The following is a 21443-nucleotide window of genomic DNA, read 5'->3' as shown; positions in this document are numbered from 1 at the left end:
CATGGAGATGGGAAACTCTTTAATCTTGAGAGCTGTTCAATACGCGGTCCTCCCGTGGGAGGCCCCAAAGCCCGCGGGAGCGGAAAATGTCTGCGGGGTCTTAGGGAGCGAGCAGACCCCGAAACGCTCCAAGCCGGGGTCGCCACAGGGCGTGTTTCGGACAGTCAGTGTTTCCGCATAACCCTGCTGGGCGTTTCAGAGGCTCTAGAAAAGGGCTCCTCCGACTGTCATTTCTTCTAATCATCTGGCGACGTAACTGGTGCCAGATAACTTCTGGGCTCCGGCCGGCAGGAACCAGAGCCAGACGCTAGAGGTAATTCTCAGAAATCCTGGCCCGCCCCTCTCTAGACAGTGCCTGGGGCCGGTGAGCTAAGCGGGCGAGCGGGGGCGTGACCTGGGGCCCAGCCCCAATCCTCGGGCCTGACCCGCCTGTGACCCCTGCAGGCCGGACCGTGACATCAGAGTGAACTCTGCAGGGCCACCTCGCCAAGTTCAGCGCGCGCCGGGTCACAAGATGAGCGAGGCCTGTGGGTTGGAAACCGCCACAGGGGAGGAGGTGTGTCTTAATCTATCTGTCCATCGCAACCCGTGGGGGCATCCGGTGGGGAGCGTCCAGCAGAAAAGGATTAAATGGGCGAGTGAAGACCAATAAAAAATATCTTGGGGGAGGGTCAATAAATTACCAGCTCAGTGAGAACTTTGATCCAGAAAGCTTGCCAATCTTTCTTGGGCGGCGGTGGGTGGGGAGGGGGAGTTGGTTCACTGGAAAGCAAAATGTTTCCAAATGTTTACAAAACAATCTCCTTGTGACTCCGGGTTGGCGGAGGCGGGGGTGGGGGGGAGTAGGGAGTAGTTTGTGCTGGGGGAGGGGAGTAGAGTGAGCTCGGGCAGCTGAAGCACCCCTCCTCCTTTTCTCTCCCTTTAGCCCCTTCCTCCGTTCTCTTGAACATTCAGCCCTGTCTCAGGGCTCTGTGCCCTCTGCTTGGGGAGCCCTTTTTCCAGGTCACCGCGGGCTGGTTCCGTGCAAACGCCGATGACTTCTCAGAGAAGCCTGCCTGGCCCACCCTGCTGAGTGTAGCCCCCAGGTCCTCAGCATCACAGGCCTGTTTGATTTTCTCTCCAGCCCTTATCACCATCGGACATATTCTTGCTCTTTCGTTTTCTAGTTAATTTATTGTCCACTTCCTCTGTGAGCACATCACATCCAGAAGAGCGAGAACCACGTCCGCTCCTTCCTCAGGGAATCTGGAGCTACTAACAAAAGAGCTCAGGTATTTTGTGAAATTACTGAAAATAATGGATCGATGGGATGGGAAATTAGAGTAAAATTGGAGCTGCCCCCTACAGGGGCTTATAGTTAGTACAGGATCCAGGGCAGGTAAACCAGGTCTATGGGAATGAGCTTCACTGTCAGGGCTCTTGAGAGCCTCCTCTCCCATATTTCTCTTCTCTCCCCAAATCAGAATCAACCCCAAAACCTGATCCTCCTCCCATGTCACCCTGGAGGAGCTCCCCAGGCCTGGCTGTTGTCTCTGCAGCCCCAGAACACCCTGTGGGCAGGCCCCGGTCTCTCCACTTCTGCTGGCTCAGGGGCCTGCCAAGCCCATGGCCTGGCGCGGGTACTGGGTCAGCAGTGGGTGATGAATTGCCCTGGATGGGGTTATGGCGGTGTCAGCCGGGGCTCAGAAAGGCCTGCTGCGCTCCTGAGCTCCTGGCCTTGCTGCTTCCCCCTTTCTTCCTGGCCCAGGAATCCACCTTAAGGATAAGGTCAGGAGGGCGCCAGCTTCCTTCTGGTTCACTACAGGGTCAGTTGGGGCCTCGGCAGTGGCAGCAACTTTCCTGGCTCCCCCATCACTCCAGCTGCCCACGCCTGTCTAAAGATGGGTGGCAGAGTGAGGCAGTTAGGAATTAAGACACTGGAGGCTCTTGGCTTTGACTGAAATGCTGATGGGAACCTCTGTTGCAGAGGTCCAGAGAGAGTTCCTAAACCCATCTAGGGATCATTCTGTTGGGTGAAAGGGCTGAGTCCCACCTACATGGTGGCCACAGGCCCAGCAGCCAAAGGGAGGAGAGGTATTAAGTGATAGAGTGAAGGAAAGTACTGGTCCAGCAGTGCAGAGCCCATCTCTGGCTTCTCGGGTGGGTCTTTTGCCTCAGTTTCTCCTCAGTAATAAAGGAGGTGGGGGTAATGATTCAGAAGGTCCCAGCAGCCAGCTAACATGGAGATAATTCACAGCCCAGCTCCTGGGGCTATCAGGTGCTCTGGAGGGAAGTCTGTCTACAGTGTGAGTCCCAGGCTGCCCCAGCTTCCAGCCCCTCTCCGGGTATTTGCTGAGGTGAGTCCTTGCTGGGAGTGGGAGGAGTCTTTCCCAGGCGTCAGCAGACTCTCCACTCTATGCCTTTCCGTCAGGAGCAGCTAGCTGCCCAACTAAGCCCAGCCTTCTCACTCAACTGTTGCCAATAAACTACTTCTTGGCCTTCCTGTTTTGGGTACAAATACCCCAAACCTCTCTGAGTTATGTCTCAACCTCCCATGAAAATAATCCAGACTTACAGAATAAGTGTGCCTATTCTCCCATATAAATGGGAAGATTAAAGGAGTTCTTGAAGGAGGGATTTTTCTTTTAAGAAGTCACCAGCAGAATCCGGTGATGTTGAGCCTTTTGGAGCCCTGGAAACGCCCACAATTCTGAGTTTCCGCTGAGTGGCCATGGCGCACCGTGCGGAGGCTGGCTCCCCGAGGGCCTTCCGTTGTGCGTCTTCTCAGTGTGTCTCCCTATGGCCCAAAGCCAGGCCAGGGAGATGCTTCTGGCGTCCCCACTTCCACGCAAGGATTGCAGCCCTGGTCCTGTGCGCTGAGTCTCTGGCACGGTCCGCGATGCGCAATACATCCAGCAGCTGCTCAATCCAATCACCCTCCCAGGTTTGGCGCGGACAGGCGAGGCTGCATAGCTCTAATGGATATCTGTTCCTTCTATCCTTGCTTCGGGATCCTGGGATGAGTTTAAGAAGCTTGGCCAACGACCTTTCTTTCCCAAGGGCGCAGAATACGCAAGAGACACTTTCTCATCAGCCTGAGCGCTTCTCTGGTTCTGTGGCGGTGGCTCGGGCTCCCCCTCCATCGGAGTCCCAGAGTCCAGCACAAAGACGCATTGGTTGACTGTTGAACGAGTAAGTGAGCCCACGACTTGGCACTGAGGAAACGCAGACCAAGTGCCACCCGCACTACGATTGTGCCAGTGCCACTGACCAAGTCACGTCCCGCAGCGCAGCGGGTCAGAGGTGTAGCCCATCTGGCGATGATGCTGAAGGCACGAGTGGGTAAAAAAAGAGCCTCAGCCCGTCCACTGGGTGCACAATGGGCACGGTCTGCATGGCAGGGAAAGCGGGTGTGGCCAGTTCCCAGCGCGCTGTGCGCACCAGCTCCACTGTGAGCAACTGGAGCACCGCCTGCGCCAGCTCCTGGCCGAGACAGCTGCGCGCACCTCCGCCAAAGGGGATGTAATGGAAGCGGCCTGAGGCGCCGCGTGCATCATGGTCCGAGGCACTGAAGCGCTCGGGGTCAAAGCCCTCGGGCGGGCTGCGGTATACCGCAGCCGTCTCATGCGTGTCCCGTATGCTATACATCACGCTCCAGCCCTTGGGGATCTGGTAGCCCTGCAGGGAGGTGAAGAGACCTGCCTGGTCACGAGGAACTTGGAAACCGGGCCTAAGCTGACCCTCCACCCTGGGTGCATCACACAGAATTCTGAAAACTAGCAGGAACTTGTGTCGAATGTGCAAGAATGGTTGCTCTGCGTTCCAATCACAGTTACTTCTCTGATGATCTGTGTGACCTTGGGCTAGCTACTCAATCTCTCTGGGCCCTCAGTTCCTTAATTGTTTTTAAAAAAAGGACAAAAAATACTCGTTTTGTTGTGAGGATGAAATGAATGGGTCTGGCATATATGTTGGTGGTCAGTAAATGTGATGTTATTATTTGTTTCACTGTTTTGGTTTTGTCTTTCTTTTTTCTTCTGATATTAGATCAGGACCTAAATTCTAGTTCTGCACCTACCAGCTGTCTAGGCTGGAACAATACAAATGACAGCGGCCTTATTCCTCAGTGGTCAGCTCAATTACAAAGGTTTTTCTTTGCACTGAATGTAAAACTGCCTCTCTGTCCTTCCTATCCATCAGCTGTACAACAATAATGTTTAGGTCTGCAGCTACACTTTAAGAAGGTGCACAGGAGAATTAAACAGGGGAGTCCTTAAAATGTTGGAAAGCAGCTTTCATGTTCCCTCTGTGCATCTCCAGCTTTTTAAACTACTTCTCTTTCTGATGTGTCTTCCTTCCCCTTGACTATCCTGCTTCTCTTGCCTGAACAGGCTCCACACTGTCGAGTAGGAGGCTCTCAGACAGGCAGAGAGATCTTAGAATCGTAGAGGAACTCTCTTGCTCTCTTCCCTGGGCCTCAGTTTCCCCATCTGTAAACTGGATGGCTAAGACCCTGGAGTGCTGCTCACCCTGGGGGACCTGTGCTCCTCCCCATTTCCCTGTGATCTTGTAGGGCACACTAACACCCACAGAATGAAATCTGAATTCCAAGATGCAACATCCAACACACTTCTAAACACATCACCGATCCACCCACTTTTGTGGGGGCTGTCCCACCCTCACCCTCTACTGCTCCAGCTCAAATCCCAACCCCCCAAATACTATGACATCATCCAGGACCACTGATCACTCCACACATTTGGGATGAAGCTGTAGGCCCTGGACCCCTTTCTCTCCATGATCGGGTCCTCCACGGCAGGATCCCAGTCCCCACAGTGCCCTGGAATCCTGGTTTGCAGCACACCACGGATGCTTGCTGTTTTATGTAAGGGTCATGGAAGGAGATGCCCACTTTGCCTGGAGCCTCCTGGGAACTGAGCTGGGGCAAGAGGGGACTGCAGCGAGAGCTGTTCAGGCAAACACCTTTGCCACGTTAGGGCTCCACTCCCAGATTCTGCCCTTGTGTAGCACAGCCCAGTGCTGCATGGAGTGTCAGAGCTGGAAGGGATCGAGGCAGCTCCTTCCACAGAATAAATGGAAGCCCTGAGTGAGGTGAGACTTGCCCAAGGTCTTACAGAGATAAAGCCAGGCCTGGACCTTAAATGTGTTGCTCTGACCAAGCCAGCCTGATCAGACCATTAGGAGATTCTAACCCACATTTTCGCTGTCCTGTTCTTCTGGAGTCCTTAGCCTAGGAGACCCTGGACAGGACAAGGACCTTTCTTTGATCTTGTAAAGGCGGGGGTGACGGGCGGGGGGGGGGTGGGCTACGGGATATTCAGGGGAGCTCTTTGCACTCCACCCAGACTCACCGACTAAGAGGGGGATGCTGTGGGGGAGAAATGTTTTATTCTCTTGGATCTACTTGTGTTGACCCACCTCCCCAGCTGCCAAAAGCATAAGTCTACAAGGTCCCTAACCTTGTTGGCTCACCAGGCGCTATGCCTGAGCCCCTCAACCATGGATCTGGGGAAATAGAACAGGGCTCAGCTAATTTTACAGGCAGGAAAGTGGAGGTTCCGAGAGGGAAAGAGAAGACTTGGCGGTCTCAATTCCCACCTCCCCACCTCCAACCTCCGAGGCACCACAGCAGGCAGCCCGGCGGCAGGGGGCGGGGCGCAGCGCACTTACATCGAGCTCGAAGGTGCGCAGTGCTGTGCGGTAGCCCCCGGACACCGGCGGCAGGAGGCGCAGCACCTCCTTGACCACGCAGTCGACATAGCGCAGACCGCCCAGCGCTGCGAGGCTGAGGTCTGGCTCGCAGTGGCAGTCGGACCAGGGCCCCGCACCATCCCCAGCCGGCAGGGGCTCGCAGCCGCACGCGCGCCTCAGCCCCTGCGCTGCTAGCTCCTGCCGGATCTTGGCGATGGCCCCCGGGTGCTGCAGTAGCAGCAGGACGAGGGATGTGCTGGCGCTGGCGGTGGTGAAGAAGGCGGCGAAGAGGAGCTCCACGGCTGACTCCTGCAAGAAAGCCCGGGCGGAGCTGAATCTCCGTCAGCGGTCAGCGGTCAGCGGGGCCCCGGCCTCCTGACCAAGACGTGAAGGGCCCATATTGACCGTTGTGCAAAGACCAGAGAGCCCAGGATGTGCCACTGGGGTGGCTACGTGTGAGGGTCCTGGAGGAAACTGAATCCCGTCTGCCACTTGGACAAGCTACGAGAACAACGGGCAAAACCAGGATCTATCCACTTGCCTTAGGAGGGTTCCCAGATAATGCCAGGAACTTATTCCGTGTGCCATTCTTAGTGCTTTCAGTATATTAACTCCTTCCACTCTCGCCCTGGCCTGTGAAAATTGCCCTCCTTTTGCAGGGCTGGAAATGTCCCTGTAGCCAGTTGTCCCAATAGCGGGCTGGGAGCCCAGTGCTTGTAACCGCGTGGCGGTGCTGCCTGCAACCGCAGCTGGGGCTCTTGACAATGCCTGCAGTGGGACTGAGGAAGGCACCGCAGCTGCAGCCCCAGCTTTGCACCAAAGCCGGCATCATGGTCTTTTCTTCCTGCTTAGTGGAGTGGTCCCGGTGAGGGACTGAATCTCCTCCTGGTCTGCATTGCGCAGGAAAAACAGAGGGGGGCCTCCAGGCCCCAGCTCTCACTGCCTGCCTCTGCCCTCCCAGCTCCCTGTGTTCCTTCCTGGCAGCAACCGCGGTGTGTGTTTATACTCTTGTGGAGTACACAAGATGAAAGTGCACTCCACCCCTCCTGCACCTCAAGGGGAAGGGCTGTGTTTTGATCATTTCTAAATCCCCAGTCCCAGCACAGAGCCTGACACCAACTAGGTACATAATATGTGTGGAATGAATGGCCCGGTCCAAGGCTGTCTGCCCCCAACAAGATGAGGAGCCAGGACTGAGACCCTGAAGCCAGCCCGAATATCCTCCCTGAAAGGGCACAGCCTGCCTGACCTGCCCTGACCAGAAAAGACGTTGCTCCCCGAAACCTGGGACAGCCTCTTCCCATCCCTGTCGAGACAGTGGGACCGTGCACTCCTCCCCACACCACTCCCTTCGCCACCCAGAACTGTTCCTACCCTTGGGCTCTCCCAGGACTTGGGGGAGCCCACTGCCTGACTCTTCCAGACCTCACAGCCACCCAGAGTCAGGGTAGAGGTTATTAGACCCATTCTCAGAGAGGAAATTAAGGCCTAGCCCCACACTTTGAGGTGGGTGGAAAGGGGAAACTGAGGCCTACAACAAGGATGGGAATTGCTTTCAGAAGGGCTGGAGTGTTTCCATTTCTAAGGTTCTCCCGCTCCCCAACCTCCCCAGTTTTTCTGTGTTGTTGAGCAGGCCCTGGGGGCCAGTTCAAAGCTTCCTCCACCTGCACTGCATGCTATGCACACTTGGGGAGCGGTTCCACTTCTTTGGGGGATCCCACAGTGACAGAGAGACTGGTAGCAGTACCAGGTGCCCAGGTGCCTCATGGGAGGTGGGGAGTTTCCAGGAGGATACGGAGTTTGCCCCTGAGCCCTTAGGGTTTACAGAGAAAAGGAGTGAAGAGGGCTTCATGGGAGGGGGTGCAGCGGAGGCAAAGGCGAGGAGTGACAGAGAAGGGAGGAGGAGGAGTGGAGTTGTTTGTGGCCAGAAGGGCCTAGGATTCAAGCCTTCTAGGCTCCTATTGAGAGTGGGTGGGGCTGAGTCAGGACTGAAAGCCTAGTCTCCTTTTCCTCCTCCCCCTGGGGAGTGAGTAAGGCTTAAAATGGGGCCATAACCCTGCTAGGAATGCAAAAGAGGGGAGAAGGCCAGACCTCTCACCTCTTACCTTCAGCTCCTGCACTGAGAGCTCCTGGCCAAGCTCCCTAGTGCTGTGGATAATCATGGCCAGGGCATCACCTGGCTCCCCAGCCATGTCTTCACGAAGCTTCTCTGCAATGGCCTCCTCCAGGTGCCGATGTAGCTGGTCCCTTGCCCGGATGCCCTGATGCACCGGGAGAGAAGGGAGGTGGGGTGGAAAGGCTGAGGGGACCAAGCCTGGGCTCCTCCCCGCCCCCCGCCCCCAGTCTTCCCAGGGCTGCCCTGGCTCTGCTGAGTTCAGGTGTGAGCAGTTTCCCAGCTGAGCTCCATGCCTGGCACATACAAGGGTTTTAATAAATGCCCAAGAATTTTTCCACTTTACTGACACATCATTCTCTCTTGATTGTCACAAGCTCCTTTGAGGCAGGAAAACAGTTTTTTTGGTCCTTAAGGTAGAATGCTGAGGCCCAGAGGGGTCAAGCAATTGCCCAGAGTCACACAGCCATCAGTGCCCATGTGGACACAAACTTGTGGGAGTGGAGTCAGCTCATTGCCTTTCCCTTGCACTGGGCTCAGGCACGGACAGTAGGCACTGATGCAGAGAGCAAGGGACACCCTGATGCACCCAGAAAAGGTCTGGCTTAGAAGACACAACGGGATATTCTAAGCATCAGCCTTTGTAAGGTGGTGGGCAAGAGGGCCAGGAGCCCCTCCAGAATTCAGGGAGCAAGTACACAAAAGCATTTGAGGGCTTGAACTCTCTAGTCGGAGTAGATGGAGTTCAAATCCTTCCTCACTGCCCCTCCACTGAGTCGTGTGATCTTGGGTAAGTTATTTAACTTGCCTGAGCTTCAGCTTCTTCATCAACAAAATGAGAATAACACTTTGCAGGTTGAGAGGATTAAATCGGGAAATGTATCCAAGGTGATCTGCCCATATAATAACTTTATACATAACTATTATTTTTACCCAGGTGACTGAAAACCACTGCATTGGCACGGTGAGAAGCCCCAGCTCAGAGAAAAGTGAAAGGCGGACTGGGTCTTCCTAGCCGCTCCCTGGGCCTCGCCCTTAGCTCTGAAGTCTGAAGAGGCCGCGGTTCTCTGATCCGGAAACTAGCGGGCCCCGGGCCGCGGGCGGGGAGCCGGCAACCACCCCTCTCCAACTCGGGCTGGCGCCGGGCTGGTCCGGGGGCGTGTCTGCAGCCCTAAAGCTTCCATCGGTTCCGCAGCCGTCCGGGCTTCCAAAGGGGTGTTGGAGGCCCGGCCAGGAGGCGCCATTGTGGGGAGGAGCTGGGGGGACTGGCCGGGCGCCTGCCACAGAGTATCCAAAAGGAGGCCCACGGCTGCTGCGGCGGGGGCCAGACCTGTCTGGCCCAGAGAGGGTGTGTGGTCCGCCGCGGGTCACACAGCAAATCTGGGCAGAGGGCAACCCCAGCGCCCAACGCTGCGCCGCGCCACTTCAACAGAGGTGACACGTGGGGCATGCCAAGAGAGCCGCAGAGGAAGGTCGGGGCTGGGGTGGTAGTACCTTGCGCAGGCCGCTAAAGGGCACGTCCAGGGGCAGCGAGAAGAGGTTCTCCACAAACTGCTCGAAAGTCCGGGACAGCTCCGCGCATTGCGTCTCGTCCAGCCTTAGCCCCAGTAGGATACGCGCGGCCATACGGAAGGTTAGGGCTTTAGCCGCCTCGTAGACATTGACTGGCCGGTGGGCGGCGCACCAGGTGCGCACCTCTCGCCGCAGCGCCCCCTGTAGGCGGGGCACGTAGCGCTCCAGCGCCGCGCGGCTGAACACTTGTGCCAGAACCTGTACGGAGCACTAGGGGTGAGCCCTGGCAGCACTAGGGCCTCCTCTGCTTGGCAATCCCAGAGGAGCCAACCTCGGGCCCTTCTTCCTCTTCTAAGTGGCCCGGACCGACACGTGATGGCTTCTGTTCTCAGCATTCCCTCAAGTTCTTTTCTGTTGTACAATCCCTCCCACCAATCTAGGCTCCAGCTGCCTCCTCCTCCAAGAAGTTGTCCCTAACGACTCTCCAAGTCTGTTTCCAGCGCTTCTGGTATCAGAAGTACAGAAGGTCAGAGATGGAAGGACCTTTAAGTCCCAATCCTGGCCTTAAAAACCTAACTGGGAGAAGGTAAGGGACTGGCCTGAGGTCACTCACTCGTTAGTCAGGGGTCCCGGCCAGGTTTGTGGTGTACCCTTAACACTTAGTCCCGACCTAGCCCACAGCAGGTGCCAGAGAAACGCCGGTCTGACGTCCCGATGGCCCCTTCTCTGGTCTGGGCTCACCTTTCGCCGCTGCCGGTGTGGCTCACCAACAGCGCCGAGCAGTGTGTGCGAGCCCAATAGGATGTGAGCGCTCTGTGGCCACTGGCTGCGCACAAGGCGGTGCTCGCCTAGCAGGATTGTGCGCACGTTCTCCGCGCCGCTCACGCGGATCACTGGCCTGCCAAGCAGGTGCGTCTTGAACACCGTCCCGTAGCGCTGCCGGCGGGAGCTGTGGAAACGCGAGCCCTGCGCGAGGCGCAGCGAACGGGGCTGGGGCCTCTGGGAATCTGGCCCAGGCCTCCCCACCGTCCCTGGATAACAAACCCCTGGCTCCAGGCTGGAGCGTTAACTCTTTACAAAAATCTCAATTGGGACTCGCAACTACGCCATAGGAATGTAGATACTCCTGTGCCTATTGGTGAAAGGAGAGTAAGGCTCAGAAAGGGGATGTGAGTGTCCAGGGGCTCACGGCTGAGACGCCGCCGGACAACCGCTTCTATGCCTGCTCGTCGAACTTCCCGGAACCCTTCTGTTCACTCCCGCGTGGTGTCGGGACGTGCTTAAATGGCGCTGGGGAGAACTGCGGTGACAGACGGTCCTTTCGAGGGAGCAGGTGGGCGAAGGCGAGGGCAGCGTATGCTCCAAGGGCAACGGGTAGAGACTGGCCACAAACCCTGGGAGCACTGAGAGGGATGAGGGGCCGGTGGGAGCCAGGGCAGAAGGGGCCATATAGGGGTGAGAACCACCGACTGCTCACCTGAACTAACCAGTGCAGCGTTTCGCCGAAGAAGGGCCAGCCCATAGAGCCCTTGGGCAGGGGCAGGGAGGAGGCCCGGTCCCGGCTCAGCGTCCAGCGGAGGGTCCAGAGGTGCTGGGCCAGGCTGAACAGCAGGCCGGCGCACAGCAGAGCCGTGCCAGCCGCCCCCAGCACAGACAGGCAGCCCAGCCCGCAGGGGAACATGGCGAGCCTGCGGGGGGCCAGGTGGAGCAGAGCGCAGGGGCGATAGAGCTGGGGAGCGTGCGACGCGCAGTGCCCACCCGTCCTGTCCGGAAAGGTCCTGGGGCTTGGGAGCCAAGACTAAGAGTTACAACCTCAGCCAAGGACTTGGCCCTCAAAGCAGACTGGCAGTGTGAGACAGTGGTGACCACGCGCCCTTAGGGTGCATGCCTTCCTCAAGGCCCATGCGAGTTCAAGACTTTTCCTCTGAGGGTGCAGGCTGCTTCGGGACCCTCACGCCTGGCACCCATGGGCACCTCCCACCTCCTCCAGGGACCAGCACTCCTTTGATAGAAGCAAAAAGGGCAGGCAAAGAGGGGAGCAACTTACCGGTCTTGCCAACCTGGGCTTCGATCACCGGGGCTGTAGACCCCCACCCCGCCTCTCTCTCTCCCCTAGTCTGTTAACCCTTCTCGGCCCACCCTGGACACATTATATAGACACTGGCTCCCTCCCAACGGACAGATCCTGATCCACACGACGTGACGTGCCTATGCATATTTAAAGAGTTCTACGCACAGTACCGATTGGAGGCGGTGGGCAGCAGCGCGCTCACCGAGGGGCTAGGAGCAGGGGGGCTAGGAGCAGGGCGTGGCAGCCGCAGCGGCGCTGCAGCCCGGCTGGGGCTGCCGGTGCACCCCCCTCCCGCGGGGTCTGCGGGTTCCTCGCCAGAACTTCCCGCTGGACGCAGGAACTTTGTGGTGGACAAGCCGAGTGCTAACTTGCTCCCTGGAATTCACACCCTCTAACTTCTAGGTGCCTCTCCTGCTCCCGGCACTCCAAGGCTAAGGGCTGGGGTTTCTCCTATTTGCCCCGTTCCCCTTTCTGGGAAATTACTACGTTCGATACCAACCTAGGCATCGCAAGCGCCCACAAGTACAGCGGCGGTCAAGATTCTCTGACACCCCCCCATCCATCCCTGGTCTCCTATCTACCACTACAGGGATCCGTGAAAAGATGGTGGTGCCATTGTTGACCGAAGCCCACGAGGGGCAGATATCACTGCGCTCCTTTGGTGTCTCAAGAACCAAATTCACCATTTCCTTCCTCGCCAGAGGCCCCCCCCGCCCCCCGTCTACAGGGTTGTTCCCCGTAGTTTTTGCTGGTTCCCCGAGGACTTGTGCATCCCGGCCCCTACAGCACAGCCAGAGGGACGGGGAGGTAAAGTAGGGTGAGCTCCTCAAGACCGTTCCAGCTGAGGACCCTCAGTAGTCTCTGCTCCAAGCAGAGAAAAGCCCGGGGCTCTGGGAATCCCGGACGCCTTGCCAAAGCCCGGGGGGGCCCCCCACACCCCGGAGGGCTGGGTGAGGCGCGAGAGGAACAGCCGCATTCCACAGTCTTCAAAGAGAGCTAGCCAGTCGTTCGCGCTCCTCCTGTGCCTTCTAAGAATCACCATGTTTACCATGTAATACTTTTTAAAGTGTGAAAAACCTTAGGATAAGATATAGTCAGAAGAACGAATGTTTATTTCCTTTGTTTTGGTGATACCCCTATTCCAATAACTAGGGAATAGTCATTGCCTTTCTAAAGGAAGCGGTTGTTTTAAATCGGGAAGCTCTGAATACATGCAACAGCAACTCATTTTCAAGAACTTGCTCAACCTTTTTTATATTTCATCACAAAATCAAGAAATGTACATGTAATTCTTTACATTTGTTTTACAGAGTCAGGTGTATGTTTCTTACAGGCATAAATCCCAAAAGTGCAAAAGGAATAATCAGCATAAATACAATGAAAAGAAAGTAAGGATCAGACTGATGTTTGGATCACAGTGATTCACACAAAGGGAAAATGCACATTCGTTTTAGGAGGTTTTCCAGACTTCGTTTGGTTTGGCTTGTTTCCACCAGGAGGATATGGTACTGAGACCTGCTGTTGGAAGCAGTAACCCGACCCCGGCGGTAACGGGTGCAGGAACGCATCCGCCCTCGCACAGGCGAGCCCACGGAGCGCCTGTCCTCTCTTTCCACGTGACCCAAACCAAACCAAATAAATTCTAGAGTGGGGTCAGCTACAAACAGCATAGTTCTGAATATCAATCCTGCCAAACAGAAACATTGCATCTCTAGAAAATCCCACATCTTGTCTTCATATTCAGAATGATTACATCAAACCCAAGGAGAACAAATAATCTATATTCTTACTAAATTAAATCATTTGATTTCAGAGACCTTCAAAGATTTGTCTATTTCTCCCCCAGAATCAGCAGAATTAGAAATTTTTTGTCTGCTTAAATCATATTTAGGTGAAAAGTAAAAGCTAAAAGTCAGAAAATGACAGTGAAATATTCCCAAATTAGACATGATTACATTCCAAAAACCGACACTGATGAAAAAAACAAACCACTGAAGTTTGAATAAAAAAGATATTTATATGTAGAGGTGTAAGTTTTTCTAACATATTTACAATCGGTTTCATATACAACTTTTTACCTGATTTACACATATTTTTAAAAGTGAAAAAATTAATGTCACATTTTCCATATATAAAATAGTACTCAGTTATTTAAAAATCCATACAAATAATATTTATTACTGTTTCTTGTTTCAGCTCTTATCAATGTTTATTCTCTGCTGTATTTTTTAATTCTGCAAACGAACTGCTGTGGTCACATCCAGTGGCCATCGGAGAGCAGTGCTCGGCCGTGAACCTGGTGTCACCGAGTGCAGGGAGCACAGCCTACGTGTGCTGGGACATGCCGTTCACCAGCCCTCGCAGCTGCTTCATGACGGTCTCCATCAGCTTCTGTTTGTCTCGGTCGTTCTTCCTGAACTGTGCAAATATATTGTTCTTTTTGCTAGTATCCTTCATCCTAGGAATATATGTGAATAAAGAAGCTTAGTAAAAGGAAATTATGAGCTACACTCACAAGTAAAATATCTTGGAATGCTCTGAACTGTTTCACACTAATTCTATGCTTGAAAAAATGTATTTCAAAGAAAATAAGTATTCATAAAATTACCGAAATGGCAGCCACACACAAAATTAGCAGCTTTATTCTACATTCGATATAAAGTGGTGTTTTTGCATTAGTACATAATTCTAAAGTACATTAAGTTTTCTAATATCACAGTATTTTCTAGTATCATTCTATAAAGTGTATAAGATACATGCCCTCTGTTAACTCTGACAATCACATTCACAGCAAGATGCAGTGAAAGGAAAAGTAACATTAGAAAATTTAAAGCAACCATTTTTTTTTTACCGCCTCAGCGGTATTTCATGGTATTGTAAAATAAATTTATGCTTATTTTAAACAGTTATTTTTCTTCTCAAGTAAAATACACCACAGACATTTTGAAATGTGGGAGAATCATACACGCTTTTAATTCAACAACTGAAAATTTTAATAGTGATACTTAAATCTGCCACATAATCGAGGGAAAACCAACACCTAAACCTGTATTATTTTTAACTGGACAGGATGCACCAGTGAGTGTCCTGTTACTTCAGTTTTTACCACATCATTTTTAAATCACACGCTTATCTACCTGCAAAAAAACAAGGGTGGGATTTTGATAGCACTTGCTGGTAGCAAACATTCCAATTCCCAGTCATATTTTACAAAATAACTTATTTCCTATGTTACAGTATAAAAAAATAGTTCCAATTCTCATTAGTCTTAAGTAAACATATTTCTAAGGCCAGTTAAGCCTGTGATAGAGGATGCAATAGGAGAAACGTTTTGTTCATACCAACAGCAATCTCATATAAAACTACATCAACATTAAAAGACAAGAAAGAGGCTATGGTCATTAAAACAGATTAAATTTTTAAGCTCCCTTTAGACATTTCTCTTTTGATGAAAATCTCTAGTTCTTCAATTATCACGGAATCACAAAATGCTAAAATGTTATTTAAAAAAGTTTTCAGAATATACTCACTTCTCCAAAAGAGTAAGGGCTGTGTTTGGATTCACCCGGAGGTACTTAGAAGCTGGCTGTCCATAATCAGCTAGGTAAGTAGACCAATCCCAAACCATAAACAGGTCAAGGAGCTGAGAAAGATGGGGAAATGTTAAACCAACTTTTGACTATTCACCTGGAGCTAATACATAAAGTATGTGCCATTCTCAGTCCATTTTAATATGACCTGCTTCTTAGATAAGTCAGAATAAGGAAATTCATTTTAAAACTTCATTAACTACACTTTATAACCAAAACAGAATTTACTATCTTTTTGCTTTTGAAATTAACACTTGGCTAATTTTCAAATTATTGTAAAAAAATGAAAACACCATGACTATAGTTACATTGACTATATTAGGTGTAGAGATTTAAACTTTACACATTATTCAGGTCATACTCAAAGTTAGTAAGAGTTGGTGCTACTAACTGAAGAATTTTAAAGTACTTAAATTGAACCTTTTCTCTTGGAGGTTAAGTATGTTTACCTTTCTAAGAAGCCATTTGCATCTAGACTTTCCCAAAGTAATTTAAACCAAAAGCTAAGACAATCTCAATTAAGTGCATTAAACAACCTCTGCTGGATTCCCCCTGGTGATAGATCCGAGGCAGTGTTATGAAAAGAGGGTTTTCAGGACTCAGCATGTTAACTCTAGGCGATCATTTTGTATAAACAAACAACAACAAAAAAGAAACCCTCTTGTTTTCCATAATGTTTTAAAATTGACTATTTGCTTTATAATCTCCAGTTAGAACTGTTGTCAAATATGGCAGTAATCTTTTAAAAGCAAGGCCGTGCAAACCAAAGCACCAAACTCCTCATCCAACTTTAAAACCCTAATCCCCTTAAGCCATTTAAAACCAACTTCCTATCCCCATTTGAATTGTTTCAGAAAACTAAATGCTGTACTTACTACCTTCTTTCGGTTTTTATATTATGTCCTCTTTTTGGTTTTAACTCCCTTTATAACTGAGGAGTGCGCTGCTCTTGCTTCCAAGTGAATGAAGCATTTGCATTTAGGACCCGTCAGCCAACCCACAGCTGTAACAGCAATGGAGCTTCTGCAGTGGTTAAAACCTGAAAAAGGCTACAAGAAACTAGCTTTTCCTTAGGAAGGAAATGGACTAGTTTGACTATTTTCCAACACCCAACAGCTGTTCATTTATTACAGCTGTTCATAGAGAATTTCTTGTAAAAGGAGGAAAATTCTATCATGAAATTATCAAGTACTACTCTTAAAAGCCACTATATTTTCTGTCAGACAACACTCTAGGCCACACCAAAATTCAAAACACTGGTATAGAAACGATACAATGTTAAAGGAATATACTGTCTACAAAAGAAAAGGGAACTTTTCAAAGTTCTATGTAATTTCTAACTGTTGCAACAAGTACATTTTCCCTTCCCTTCACAGGCAGGCACAGCTACTTTCATACGCTCCCACGGTGAAAATGAAAATTGTGCGGCTTCTCTGCAGTGTGATTGTGTGGTATGATTAAGAACCTTACAAAAATGGCCATTCAGGAAACAATAATAAAAGTGGGGAAAAACTTATGGGCAAAGATATTCTCTCAAAAAAGTTATCTGTGTTATCAAAACACTGAAGGAAAGAAAAACAGCCTAAATCTCGGTATTAAGAGTGATTAAATAGTGAGGTATGTAAGACAAATATGTAGTTATTAAAACTGATGTCTACACAGAACTTTAAGTAGCTTGGGAAGATGCTTTAATAAATGTTGCTACTAAAATTACCTAAAAACCCATCAAAAAAGGCTGGAAGAAAATTTGAAAAAATGTTAATTAAGAATGGCTGTTATCTGTGTGATGGGATTATGGGTGACTGTTATTGTCTTCTTTATTTTTATAACATTCTACAGTGGACATGTATTAACTCTAGAGTTAGAAATAAGGCTTAGATATTTATATATTAAATTTCAAAAATGAATACTCCTTATAAAGTTGTTGGCCAAAAACCTCATTTTGAAGGATTCCTCTTTCAGGTTAGGTATGTGTTTGCACCAGTGTGTGTGGGCATGCGCACAGTCAGCAGAAAGTAACACTTAATAACTGTATACTGGCTATAATCTCCCTTTCTTTCCAAAAGGCATTAGCAACATGACCTTTGGGATTTGCAAGAGGAAGAGGCCTTAAACTAAGTCTGTTTTTCTCTCGTGCTGATCTACCCCCAGGTGGGAAAGGAGGGGCCCACTTAATTAATTTAAAACCTACACCAACTCCAACTGTGAATACAGAACTGGTTCTTCTACAGCACAAAAACAGACTTTCCTAGATAAAGAAATCTTATGCTTACAATTTTCACATATGGCCAGACACTCCTATGCAAATCTCTTATCACTAGAAATGACAGGAACCACCAAACTTAACCTATCTGCCCACATGTAGACAAATGTAATCTATACGCTTTCAAATTTACACTAACCCTTTATAGAAATACATATTGTGCAGAGTTTAAGTTATAGATATCCAAGGAAATCTGCATAAACATACACATTAATGGTAAAGGGATGCATTGCCAATGTGGCTAAAGGGGCCAAGGATCTAGATAACGTTCATTTATTCATTAACAAATACGGACAGCCACCTATAGTAATGAGGCAGCCTCGGTGCCAGGCACCAGAGATACAGTACTGAGTAAGTCCCTGTCCTCCAAGAGTTTACACTGTAAGTGGGGAAGGCAGAGAGGTAGTTAACATGGAAACAAGTATTATTTTGATGTTAAGAGAAGAAATTATAAAATAAAAAATCTATGCATACAAAATCCTAGTATTTTAAACCACAGTAACACATGAGGAAATTGCTATCAATTTAATAGAATAAATAGAAACTACATAGAAACTACTAATTCACGTAGGAGCCAGTGTCTGCTTGCTCATTACTCTCAGCCCGTGAATCCAGTGGCTGTAGACCTGAGTGCTATGTCGGTGTCTGCGCCCTGAAGTACACAGATGTACATGGAGAAGAAATATGGGAGCTGCAAGCACGTTGGTCTCATATTCTGCTTTCTCATTTCCATGTGTGTAAGGATTTTTCAAATGCACAATACTGCATTGGTAGGTAAATAGAAACAAACTTCACAAAACTAGGCAGTAAAATTCATAAAATGTGTCCAACAGAGTGTAACTACTCAGCAGATATTAAAGATAAAACTGACTGACGATGCCAGAACACTATTCCAAGTTGACTTCGGCTTTTCCCTTAAGCTTCACGAGTACAAAAATGAGCACCCTACAGACTTCTGTGGCTTGTGCTGACAGCCCTCTGAAGAAGGCCCCATGCTGGCCTGCAGGCAAACCAGGGCAGACACCTGACTCCCCTCCATCTCTCCCAGGATTTCGCTGGAGCATTGGTAAAGAAGCGAATTCCCTCACAACAAAGCACGGCGTCCAACATTGAATTTGTCCTTCCTAGAGGAAGAGCACTAATACTTCTGAACGGTCTACCAGTGCCCCTCATCTGTAACAACTACAGGTCCTTTTTCATTTCCTAAAGTACAGGTCTAGTAAAGTGAAAGACGTAATGCGAAACCAGGACATCATGAAACTGACAGGCCAGCCGTACGGACTAAGCCCATTTCCATAGGCTGCTATCCGTGCCTGCTTTGACCAAGATGCATGATCCCTGATCTCTGGGTTGGTTTAAGGAGAACAGAACTGCTCTGGAGCCAGAGAGTGACAGGAAGGGATGAGGTGACGGGAGTGATGACAGGCACAGCTACAGACACTCACCTTCACTCCACACAAACAGCCATTGCCTGGAGGACAGCCTCTCACATTCCATCAGGGTTCATGGGATGTACTATGTCCTTAATATTAAAACCTAAATTATGAAAAACTCTGCTTCTCTGTCTCAAGTTTTACTTTCTTAAGATGGCGATTCATAAATAATACATTTATTATTAATCACACTAAATCTCTCTCAGTCTTGTAAATAGTAAGATGCAGTCTCAAAAGATGAACTTATTAGTCAACACATATACCAAAAATTTAAAGATGTAGATCAAATATGAGCAAAAACAACAACCTCCCCTAGATTATCCAAAAGCAATTTTACAATTACTTATTCAAGGATAAAGTCAGGCATATTATAACGAAAATCGGTATTAAGTTCTATAAATGGGTTTGTTCCAATAGTCAAGCAAAGTAATTCCACCTTAAATCCTTTTGGGAAGTAAGCAAAGTGTGGATCGTACAAAAATGGGCAGCAAAATAATGGACCTCAGTTCTATCTCACCATGATTTATAAGATTATCTAAAATTGGTATCCTAACTATTTTTTCACCAAGGATTCAAAAATACCCTTCGTAACTAATCTGATAACATAAAGCGGATTTGTGCCCATATTTGTAAGTAAGTTGTAAGTTTCACTTCCTTAGCATTCCCTGTGTGTGTCCACCAAACAGAAAAGGTTCGGTTTAAGGAAAGAGATGGTTACATGGGTGGTCCCATTTATATGCTCCAAATAGTGGAATCACTGCAGAATCCGTTTGTGTCATCACGTTTAGCTTGCTGACGGCTTCCCATCCTAAGTCTCTCTCTAGAGCTACACCCCAGAAACTTGGGGTCTAAGACCTGTTGAGATCACTTTGTGCAAATGACACAATGAATCTAGGCCGACTTAAAACCATTCTATGGAACTCGAAGTGACTTTTTCCCTTTGTAAAAGTGAACCCAGAGTGCCAGGTCATTTTTTCCTTGAATCTGGTTTAGCTTTCTTTGTTTGGGGTCTTTTGGGTTTTGCTTTTGAAGCACCTCAGGGGCAGTGACCCAAGACAGAAGATAAATAAAGTTAAGCCAACCTCAAGAGAAAAGCAATTGGGGATACCAGGTTTGCTTTTGTAAATGTGAACAGTGACCTGGGGGCTCAGGGTCAACCTTAGTCCCCCAAGTCCCTTTTCCAAACGCCAAATCCACCTGGGACCTCAGAGATGCTTTGCAGATTCCAAAAGTAAACCAGGAGATCATTTTTCCTTTGCCTCCAAAAACAAAGCCGAAGCAAGGGATCCTAGAGTGCTTCTGAGATTTAAACAACAACATAAATCCTACACCATAATAACAGCTCTGAGGAAGAGATATGAGTAATCAGGCACTGGGGACCCACGAAAAATGGGTCTTACTAAATTAGCCATGGTGGGGAAAATACAAGTCCTTTTCTAAATAGAGGTTGAAATCAAATGATGAGCTCCATATGATTTTTTAAGTATTTGGCTTTACCCTCTTTCCCGCTATCTGAAAATAGCACATTTGGAAAAATCCACATGCAGCACACAAGAGAATTTTACGTAGCAGACAGAAAGGGCTGGGGCAAAATTAGAAGCAGTATTGTGTCTCCACTCTGCCCCCTCACTTTTTGCCCTCAGGATGCCTTGTGGGTCTCTGATACACCTGAGCCTTAGCCCACACCTGTCCTCTTTTAACATCCCATTGGCCAAATCTGCTCTCAGGCAGCCTTCCACCCCACCTGTTGAGGACCACGAATGAGCTTTGAGCACACTGTACTGTACAGGTTATTTAGATGCACTGGTCTCTTCAAATCACTTCACCCAGGTGAACCGTGCACGGCAAAAGTAGAATGTTCTTAAAGTATTTCTGATGGCAAACTATGTACTAGTACTAGATAACTACTAGGTGGGTGTGGAATTTGGGGAAAAAAGAGGCAATGAGTAGACCCTCAGGTTTATATACATCTATACTTGCTTTATCTTGAATTTTTTGGTCACTACCATGGATAAAATGGCATGCATATACATACCTATTAATTTTATATGTTAATATTTTATTTAAAATAATTTTTATCAAGTAATACATGGTTAATAATTAAATGGGGCATATTGTGAAAACCAATAGTCTTCTGCCCCCCACCCCTCATTCTCATTTCTTTAAATTTAAAGAAACAGTCTTTTCTTTAAAGATTTTATTTACTTACTTTTAGAGAGAGGGGAAGGGAGGGAGAAAGAAAGGGAGAGAAACATCAGTGTGTGAGAGATATCTGTTGCCTCTCCATGCCCCGCACTGGGGGCCTGGTCTGCAATCCAGGCATGTGCCCTGACTAGGAATTGAACCAGCAACTTTTCCGTTTGCAGGCTGGCACTCAATCCACTGAGCCACACCAGACAGGCCAGAAGCAATCATTTTTGATTCTTGTTTTAATTCTGATGATCACCTTTATATCTCTGAATATGCTTATTTTTGAAAATTTTTATTTATTTATCTTTAGAGGGGAAGGGAAGCAGAGAGGGAGGGAAATATCAATTTATGGTTGCCTCTCGTGTGTCCCCTGCCAGGAACTGGCCTGCAACCCAGGCATGTGCCCTGACTGGGAATCGAACCTCGATCCTCTAGTTTGCAGGCCTGCGCTCAATCCACTGAGCTACACCAGCCAGGGCAAATATGCTTGTTTTTCTAAATTTTTTTTATCTTGCAGCTATTACATATAAGGGTTTATCTTACTAATACCACTTTCCTATTTTGGGTAACTATCATAAAC

At 49.2% G+C, this 21443-nt stretch overlaps 2 protein-coding genes across 4 annotated transcripts in view; both read right to left on the bottom strand.

The window, feature by feature from the left end:
* Positions 1–3259: 3259 nt before the first annotated feature.
* CYP26C1 (cytochrome P450 family 26 subfamily C member 1) lies at positions 3260–10997 on the bottom strand. The gene is made up of 6 exons (XM_037047415.1): positions 10794–10997; positions 10058–10282; positions 9299–9574; positions 7797–7952; positions 5671–6000; positions 3260–3657 (listed from the first exon to the last, which is right to left on the bottom strand). The coding sequence occupies exons 1-6, from the start codon at positions 10995–10997 to the stop codon at positions 3277–3279; spliced, it is 1572 nt and encodes a 523-aa protein (XP_036903310.1). The 3' UTR covers positions 3260–3276.
* A 1638-nt stretch (positions 10998–12635) lies between these two features.
* Positions 12636–21443, bottom strand: part of EXOC6 (exocyst complex component 6) — a 173590-nt gene continuing 164782 nt past the window's right edge. For all 3 annotated transcript variants that reach the window (XM_037047367.1, XM_037047364.1, XM_037047365.1), the window contains 2 exons: positions 14918–15030; positions 12636–13845 (listed from right to left, as the gene is read on the bottom strand). In XM_037047367.1, coding sequence (XP_036903262.1) covers positions 13713–13845; positions 14918–15030 — 246 coding nt within the window. In that variant the 3' untranslated portion in view covers positions 12636–13712. The remainder of the gene's footprint in view (positions 13846–14917; positions 15031–21443) is intronic.

Source organism: Sturnira hondurensis, unplaced genomic scaffold (assembly GCF_014824575.4).
Source record: "Sturnira hondurensis isolate 20B ecotype Veracruz unplaced genomic scaffold, ASM1482457v3 Scaffold0005563, whole genome shotgun sequence".
NCBI classification, from domain to species: Eukaryota; Metazoa; Chordata; class Mammalia; order Chiroptera; family Phyllostomidae; genus Sturnira; species Sturnira hondurensis.
Note: the sequence above shows the minus strand (reverse complement) of the source record. Positions and strands in the feature narration are given on the sequence as shown.

Excerpts from the sequence above, each read along its gene's own strand:
- CYP26C1 (XM_037047415.1), bottom strand. The coding sequence starts at position 10,997 with ATGTTCCCCTGCGGGCTGGGCTGCCTGTCTGTGCTGGGGGCGGCTGGC. Across the intron at positions 10,283-10,793 it reads CGCTGCACTGGTTAGTTCAG|GGCTCGCGTTTCCACAGCTC; the intron begins GTGAGCAGTCGG and ends CGCCTCGCGCAG. Across the intron at positions 3,658-5,670 it reads TGCGCACCTTCGAGCTCGAT|GGCTACCAGATCCCCAAGGG; the intron begins GTAAGTGCGCTG and ends ACCTCCCTGCAG.